The sequence below is a fragment of the Bison bison genome, unplaced genomic scaffold (genome assembly GCF_000754665.1).
Source record: "Bison bison bison isolate TAMUID 2011002044 unplaced genomic scaffold, Bison_UMD1.0 scf7180017864041, whole genome shotgun sequence".
NCBI classification, from domain to species: domain Eukaryota; kingdom Metazoa; phylum Chordata; class Mammalia; order Artiodactyla; family Bovidae; genus Bison; species Bison bison.
In genome coordinates this window covers 1,337,524-1,346,645 of record NW_011494613.1, presented here as the reverse complement: position 1 = coordinate 1,346,645, position 9,122 = coordinate 1,337,524, and the positions used below count along the sequence as shown (strand labels likewise).

At 46.2% G+C, this 9,122-nt stretch overlaps 1 protein-coding gene across 1 annotated transcript in view; it reads left to right on the top strand.

The window, feature by feature from the left end:
• Positions 1-2,583, top strand: part of NFKBIA (nuclear factor of kappa light polypeptide gene enhancer in B-cells inhibitor, alpha) — a 3,597-nt gene extending 1,014 nt beyond the window's left edge. Inside the window, exons 2-6 of the mRNA XM_010835300.1 lie at positions 147-255; positions 583-793; positions 1,182-1,270; positions 1,394-1,654; positions 2,015-2,583. Coding sequence (XP_010833602.1) covers positions 147-255; positions 583-793; positions 1,182-1,270; positions 1,394-1,654; positions 2,015-2,062 — 718 coding nt within the window. The 3' untranslated portion in view covers positions 2,063-2,583. The remainder of the gene's footprint in view (positions 1-146; positions 256-582; positions 794-1,181; positions 1,271-1,393; positions 1,655-2,014) is intronic.
• Positions 2,584-9,122: the final 6,539 nt, after the last annotated feature.

Genomic DNA, 9,122 nt, shown 5'->3' with positions numbered 1-9,122 from the left:
ACTCAGCTCATAATAACCTCGCGGAAAACACCGCGGCCTCGGCCTCCAGAAACCCCGGCCTTGCGCAATCCCCCGCGGGGCGCGCCTCCTCGGGCCCCACGCAGTGCACTCACCAGCCCTGGGGGTTTTCCCTCTCTTCCTCTCAGGTTCCTGCACTTAGCCATCATCCATGAAGAGAAGGCGCTGACCATGGAAGTGGTCCGCCAAGTGAAGGGAGACCTGGCCTTCCTCAACTTCCAGAACAACCTGCAGCAGGTACTGCTCTCCCGCCACGTACTCTCTCTACTGCTCTGACCCCGAGATAAAACCGGGTCTTGCACATGATTTCTAGATTAACAAAGATTTGGTCATTACCTACCCTGATCTTTTACACCTGCGTCAGCCAGTATTCTAGAACAGAAAATTCCATTGATTTGGAGAGGCCTTTATGAAGCCCATCTGGGGCCTCTGGTATTTTGCCTTGCCCCTGATACGCGCCTGGGAAAAGCAGCACCCACAACCAGGATCTCTCTGGGGTTCAAGGGAACACAGATGGTGGGTTGGATCCATGGCTCATCCTTTCTGTCCCTCTTCTGTTTGTAGACGCCACTCCACTTGGCTGTGATCACTAACCAGCCAGAAATCGCTGAGGCACTTCTGGAAGCTGGCTGTGATCCTGAGCTGCGAGACTTTCGAGGAAATACCCCCCTACACCTTGCCTGTGAGCAGGGCTGCCTGGCCAGTGTGGGAGTCCTGACTCAGCCCCGGGGGACCCAGCACCTCCACTCCATCCTGCAGGCCACCAACTACAATGGTAAGTCTGGCTGCCCTGCCCATCAGAGGGCAGGTGAGGTATACACGGGGGAGGCAGGCACTTAAGGAGTCCAGGCAAGGCCTAAGCTCTCAACATGTGAAAGATGGAGAATACATATATAAAGGCCTAGTTGATGCCTTTCTAAAGTCCATTCAGAACCCAGATTCTGGGCTCTTCAAATTAAGAAGAATGTGTCCCTTAAAAGAATAGGGACATATGTATACCTGTGGCTGATCCATGTTGATGTATGGCAGAAACCAATACAATATTGTAATTATCCTTCAATTGAAAATAATAAATTAAGAAAAAAAAATAGGTGAAAGCTTCTGCTTGAGAAATGAGTGTTGAAACAAGTGGTTATAATACTGTCTTACTTTTGGTCTTCCAGGCCACACGTGTCTGCACTTGGCCTCTATTCATGGCTACCTGGGCATCGTGGAGCTGTTGGTGTCCTTGGGCGCTGATGTCAACGCTCAGGTGAGTGCCTCACACCTTCAGATGGGGTACATCTGGCCAGCCTGGTCCTCAGTGCGAGGGCTTTTGCTGCAAGCAGAACTTCCAAACTCAGCCGTAAGCATCTTGAATTCCTTATGGTTCCAGGAGCCCTGCAATGGCCGAACTGCCCTCCATCTGGCAGTGGACCTGCAGAATCCCGACCTGGTGTCACTCCTATTGAAGTGTGGGGCTGATGTCAACAGAGTCACCTACCAGGGTTACTCCCCGTACCAGCTCACGTGGGGCCGCCCCAGCACCCGGATACAGCAGCAGCTGGGCCAGCTGACCCTAGAGAACCTTCAGACACTGCCGGAGAGCGAGGATGAGGAGAGCTACGACACCGAATCAGAGTTCACAGAGGACGAGGTGAGTCCCAATTAACTTGTTCATGGCTCTGCAAGAAGGAAGAAGAGAGGCCATTCTCCCTCCCCCTTCTAAGGCTCCTAGAATTCCTCCTTATCCTGAGGGTCTCAATGTAATGAGCCTCTCAAGCTTGAGTATGTGTAAGCAGAATCCCAAGAGCATGTTTGTTTTTTTTTTTGCTCTTCTTGAAGGAGAGGATCCTTAAAGGAAAGCTCCCTCAGCCCAGGAAATTCATTTACGTTCAGTGTATAGAGAATGGAGTCCAAGAACACTTGAGTTATTTCCAGTAGCAGCCCTCCCCATCATCCCAGCACCCTTGGCAGAGCCCTGCGAGTTTAACCTGCCTTTTTTTTCTCTTTTTAGCTTCCCTACGATGACTGTGTGCTTGGAGGCCAGCGTCTGACGTTATGAGCTTCAGAAAGAAGCTAAAAGAACATGGACTTGTATATTTGTACAAATAGAGAGTTTTATTTTTCTAAAAAAAAAAAAGAAAAAAAGAAAAAAAAAGGGAGGGGTGTACTTATAACCACACTGCCTGGTCTGGAACATTTTACTCTGGATTAACCCTCAGTTTGTCATTTTTGTGAACTCTGGAAGAGGGGGCAAGAAAGATCATTGGAATTCAGAGAAAACCTCTTTTTTAAATGTCACCTTTGGTGGGGTTTCAGGGGGAAGGTTATTCAAAATTTGATGAAAGGACTCTTATTTATTATGCTTATTGGTTGAATCACCATGGATTCTGTGGCTGCGCCAGTTGAGTGACATGTAACCATCAGGTGTGTTGTTAAACCGGTCGGGGGGGTGGGGTTAAAAGTCACTACCTGTCAAGGTGTGTGTTCCCCTCCTGTAAATAGTGTACATAGTGTATTTTGTCAGTAATTATTTTGGTACTTTTAAGATGTATATTTATTAAACAGATTTTTACAAACAGAGTTATCCTGATCGTTTTCACTGGGCTGCTGTGGGTCTCCTACACTGAGAGTCATTCAGTTCCTAGGCGGAGGCGGAGGTGGAGAGCATGTGGGAGAACTCACCACAGCCACGGAACCCTCTCACAGAGCAGCTTCTCACACTGTCGACACCAGCCTCCCAGCTGGGCTTTGCAGGCAGCCCCGGCCCAGTGCGTGGGAGGGAGGCTGTTCTAAGGTGATAGGAAACATCAGTCTCAGGCTTGGGGCGGGCAGGCTGTTTGGCCTACAGCTGGAAGGCTCTTCATTGTCGCCTGCTTTCATCTTCTTGGTTTAAGCTATTCCAAGACCTTCCGCTTTAGGAAATTATTTTGGCCAAGAGTAGTATTGTGAAATTTACATTTTCTAGAGCCGGGAAAGATCTCCTCTATGAGAAGTTCCTGAGGACGGGGGCTTAGGAATAGGGCAGTGCTAATGTGTGTTAGCAGGTGCCCACCTCTGGGCCTGTGTTTCCTCGCTTACAAACTGGACCATCTGAAGACTGTACAAGACTATCCGCACAAAAATCATAACAGAGTGCCAGGCACCTAGCGCTGAAAAAAAAATGCAAGCCGTTGCACAACATCCTGTATTTCACACGGGAAGGAACAAGTCCACAGAGAATGTCCTGTTTGGGGTCACCTTTCAGGACAGACAGGTGGTTAACTTAGTTAATGCACTCTTATCTTCAGTGGTTAACAGCTTTTAAGCACCATCCACCTGCAAATCAGCCTATAGTATTGTTAGCAGCTGCAGGATAAAACTGACAGAGTCTGGGTCTTTTCATCAGTTCAGTCTGATTCTCCTGAATGATCCTACAGAAGATGATTTCACAAGAAATCAGTAACTTGTGAAGTTTAGGTTTAGACGCTATCAAAGTTTTTATCCCTAAAATGCATCTCTTGCCTAGACAGAAAGAGGAGTAAAGGAAAATTTATAGCATTGCATAAAATGCAGAATGGTGTATCAATCAATACAACTCATGTACTTGGCTTATGCCTAAGAGGACATTATTCTTCCCTTATGTTGTCCTTTTCTGGACTCATAAATGATGTCACAGTGAAGTGAATATGATAATTATCTTCTTAGACCAAAAAGGGGCCAATACCCCCTGAATCTTTCATATGTAAAGAGTATTGCTGTAGACTGGACCATGTGGTCAAAGCCGGCTCTATCCCCCTCCTGCAGCCTCAGTCGTCTGGAGCTGAGCACTGTGGTGGCCCCTCTACCTGTCTCATCTTCTTTCAGGTGCTGCAGGGCCCTCACTGAAGCTCCTTGTCCCTCTTAGAGCACCTGAACACAGGTGTTACATGGTCTAACACATGAATGTCAGGCTCAGCCCTCCGCTGACGCACACAAGCGGTCAGAGTGGTGAGGGGTGGGGACATCCACCTCCAATCTCAAAGAACAAAGGTTGGAAATTGGCTCCCAATTTTGGAATGATTCCCTTAGCAGGTCTCAGTCAGACGTGCCTCTTTGCCCCCCACGGTTGAGTGTACAAGTCACTCCAGTTCTACACTAGAGGGTTGGAGAGATGGGACAGACGTGGCCCACCTGTCCTTGGCCTCCTTGGGGACGGGCTTATGTGTAGAGGCATGACCTTCCAGGCTCACAGCACAGAAGGGCCTCTTCTGACCCAGTTGGGCCCGGCCTTCCACCTTCTTGGCTTCATTCAATCTTTCTGCTTTTCTGGATCCTAATCTCCAAAGTGGATTCCATTGTCTGCATAAACCGGGAAGTAGCTGGCCTTAGTGGATCATCTTCCTGTTCCTCCATCTCCTTTCTTTCTTTTTTTTTTAAACCTACCCTACCTTCATACCACTGGTTGGTGGCTGGAGCCTGGAGTTCCCTAAAGAAAAATTTTAGAACTGAAACATTCTAATCCATGGAAAATCTTCCTTAGACTTTCTCCATTGCAAATTTCTAACCCAAGTTTTCAAAGAAAACAATTCAACAGACTGGCAGCCTTCTGTGCACTCTGATTTTCTCCAAGAAGCCAAAGGTCCTGTCAAGACAGGTAGAAGTATAGGAGCCTTGGGGAGAAGGGAAGTGGTATGAGAGAGGAATAAAAATCATGTCAGCAACTTCCTTGAATTTAGTTCCTTGATTCCTTTTGCCTGCCTCATCCTCAGGATAAGTCATTTCCAGAAGGAAGGGTTTTTCTTTAAAGATGGGACAAACTCCAGTCTGAGCAATTTGAAGACTTTCCTTCACGTGGGGCCTAGAGATGTCAAGGCCGGGTGCTGGGGGGCATTTGCATTGAAACTTCATTTGCTACTGGAAGTGATTAAGTGCTTACAGTTAGAACTGAGTCAGTGAGATGTACTTGCTTCGCCCCCTCTCCTCCCGATTTTCATCAACTCGCCCTAGGTAAAGTTGAAGTTTCACTTGGCAAGAAAGGTCAGAGTGGAACTACAGTCAGAAACATACCCAAGAAGCATTCCCCAACCTCTGGGACCTGGACGAGAATATCCCAGTTCATTTCCCCATTTTAAGGGAGCATCACAGAGACTGAAACTGGATGGCTCACGTGTGTTTCCCTCCTAGAAGGAATGCATGATGAAGCATTATTCTCCAGGCCCTGTGCTAGGTGCGAGAGACACAAAAAGGAACCCGTCATGGCCTCTGCCTCAAAGAGCTCCTTGCTCAAGTGGAGAGAAAGATAGTACATAGAAGAGAGGATGACAGGATGAGGCACAGAATGTGATGTGAACTCAGATCAGAGGCTCCCAGGGCAGAATGCGGCAGGGGAGGCAGACCAAGAGATTACACCCTAGTTAGCTATCTGCTCCCCAGGCCAGAACTATCCTCTTATATCCCAAGTGATCAGTGGGCCCCTCTCAACAAGTACAGGAAACAAAGCTGTGCTCAGAACAAAACTAACTTCTGGGATGGGATTAAACCAAGCATCCACAGCACGCTGTACTGTTCATTTTTGCATTTATGTGAGCGCTGAGATTCCAGAGCTGAGCCTGAAAGCAATGGAATGAATGACAAATGATCCGCCTGCCTTAGTCTGTTGTTGCTCAGCCGATCAGTCGTGTCGACTCTGTGAACCCGTGAACTACAGCACGCCAGGCTTCCCGGTCCTTCATCTCCCAGAGCTTGCTCAAACTCATGTCCATTGAGGCGGTGATGCCACCCAATCATCTCATCCTCTGTTGCCCCTTTCCCTAGTCTAGCACTTCTCAAACTCAACGTGCGCTCGAATGTGCACTTTCGTGCCCTGGAGATCTTGCTGAAGCACAGTTCTATTTCATTTGGTCCCAGGCTGGCCTGACACTTGCATTTCTAACAAGTCCCCAGACAAGGCCTGTGATGCTGGCCTGGGGACCACACTCTGAGGAACATTCTGAATACAATGTTTTGTTGGTTATTTATTAAAGCCAGCACTCTCGGCCATCCCTCTGGGTACCACCGACAAACCTAGACAAGCGTTTCTGCAGCTGCTCCTGAGGATGATCTGGCATCCGGCAATGTGAGTCTTTTGAAAAGAAGGGCTGGATCCCGAGGGCTGACATTAAAATAGGAGCCAAGGCGAAAAAATCTGCCATCGAACCAGGTAGGTGTATTAATAATAAGGAAAGCAGCTGATACAATGCAAGGCCAAAAGTGTGATCACCTGAGGTCTAAGAAAAGGACAAAAGCATGAAGGAAATGCACTTGGTGAATAATTCACTAATTAAGAAGAAGAAAGTGAAAGTCGCTCAGTTGTGTCCGACTCTTTGCAACCCTGTATACATGTACACATGGACTGTATAGTCCATGGAATTCTCTAGGCCAGAATACTGGAGTGGGTAGCCTTTCCCTTCTCCAGGGGATTGAACCCAGGTCTCCAGCATTGCAGGCAGATTCTTTACCAGCTGAGCCACAAGGGAAGCCCAAGAAGAAGAAAAGCTGGCTTTAAAAGAAGGTTATTTGTCCCTTTCATGAGGTTGCTGCAGCGTGTTGGGAGGGGCCCTGACCAGGCCTCCTTCGAGACGATGGGAGGAGGGGTTGGCTTCCCTATGACAAAGTCCCCACAATATCCTTATCAGAATATGAGATACCTTAACAAGAAAAAAAATCAAACAAGGAACAAAAAAATAGAAAAAAGGCACATGAGAAGCTTTAACAAGTACTGACTAAAATGCATCCGGGAAGACCTTAAAGAATCGCTTCCCCTTAAACACTGCCAGCATTTCGTGTTTCCTAATTTCAGAAATTCACTGAATATAGTCTATGTGGAAAACATTCAGCCATTTGAAGATAAATTTTTGGAAAGCTTTTAAGTTGCTATAGTTTCATTTTGTACCCTCTGCCCCCTGCAGTGGAAGCTCAGAGTTCTAACCAGTGGACCACCAGGAAGTCCCGAAATTTACTTTTATGTATTCAGTATTACACATGTACACAGTACTTGCTCTATGCCAGACATTATTCTAAGTGGTTTATAAATATTAAGTCCTGGAATCCTCAAACTACTCTGTGAGGTAGGTATTATTATTATTTTCATATTTTTTGTAAAGGAAGCTAAGGCACAGCCATGTTAAGAAACTCAGCTCAGGTCACACAGCCAGTAAATGGAAGCTCCAGGCTTGGGTGGGCTCTGGGTTCACACTCCCAGCTTGTGGTATAAAGCAGCTCCCAACATGCATGGAGATTCCTATTAATTAAATGACTTCAGGTCATCAATTCTGATTTTATTTCTAACACCTTTGCTACTTTTGTCCTTTCAAAATTGGAAAAATATTACTTAAGGATGGTTTGAACTTCGATGGGCTGCTTAATGAAAGATTATCTGATAAAAACTCCATAATAATGCAGAGCATATAAGATAGATTTAAGACCTTGGGAAACCTCAGTAAACCAAACAATCGCATGGGACTGAGGCAGATTTGGACCCGAATCCTAATTCATCTCCTCTGGATGTTCAGTATCAAGTTTCATATGATTCTAAATAAAAGGAAATGAGGCATGTCTCTCCTTCCAGGAGTTTCCAGTTGTGTGGTCTATGTTTGTTCCTGACTGAAGCCAGGTCTACCCAAAGTCACCACATTAGATATTTTGGTCAGACATTTAAAAACTTCGCAGTATTTTAATGTTCATCTCCAGGGGAACCCAAAACAAACAAGCAAACGCAACTTTCAAAGACCAGTGAATGATCTTCTTTCAGGTGAAACGCTCTAGTGTTGATTCAATTTTAAGCTGATTTTTAAAGTTCTCTTTTGAATGACTTTCCACCTCCATCCTTAGCAGGCAACTGTCCAGGCAGCACATTGCCACATGGCACGTCACATGGGGCCTAGCCAGTGGGGTAGCTCGGGCTCCAAAAACCTTTATGTGTATTTGCAAGTAACTCAGTTGCTCTCTTCTGTGTTTTGTAACACTGAGTAAACCTCTGGCTTGATGAGGTCTAAACTATAGATATGTAAATATCATGTAATTAACAAGTCATATGGAATAGAAAGCTGTTGCCTCTTTGAGGCTAGAACTAGGACTCTCCCACCGGCAGATTCCCCGGGGAAGGGTCTGTATGGGGTGTATGCAGCATTGAGTATGCAGCATTTCCCAAGGCATGCAGCAACAGTGTCCCCAGGGAACTTCTGTACTTGGCTCTCTACCCGTGTTCCCACTGCACCCTGAGCGGGGAGAGGCAAGGGCATATATATCTCAATGAGAATTTCAAATGTGGCTTAAAACAGGTCTTTCCATTCAGGGGCTTGACTAGGATTGGGGCAACTTCCTGATATAGCAGTTTGCGGTTGAAAACAGCAAGGTGAGGATTTCGAGGTGAGGGTTTTGAAGTATCTCCAGCATGCACTATCTGTTGATGCTTCCTGTTAAAGAGCTGATGGGTCTTTCAGGAAATTTCTGTAATTTAACAACCAAGTTTATTTGTCTGGGCAAGAGTGTCCTAGAATAGCAAACTTACCGCAATGAAAAATAGAAGAATAAAGTCATGTTAATGTAGACAGTAAACTAGAGGCAGGAGCGGGTAATTTCAGCCTCCACTGATTAGCCATTAGGCCTAGAGGTCCTGAGGAATACAAGGACACATGACAGGCACATTTTGATAAATTAAAAAGACTAAAAATCCAGGACATGAATCTATGAGCATAGTGAGTGTTAGGGGTGGGCCAGTAGGGAGTTTACAGAGGAGACTGTACCCAGGGAGCCCAGAGGAAGTGGAGGGGGATCAAACAACAAGTTTTACATGTTCCATCACTTCACCCATAATTGACAAGTCTTAGATACAATCACAAATAACCACTACAAAGTACCCATGTAATCCAGCTACTGCTGACTAATAATAATAGATATACTGTCTCAATATGCCAGGCATTTTATATACATGATCACTACAGGGAGAAGGGTGACAGCAGAATTATTATCCCGATTTTGTAGATGAGGAAACTGAGGTTCAGAGTTTAGTAACTTGTTTGAGGTGATGCAACCAAGAAGAGGGGCAGCTCTGGGACCCAAACTTCACCCCTTCTGCCTCCAAAGCTCTTTCTCATCAGACTGGTCCGGGTGCCTCCTCATCT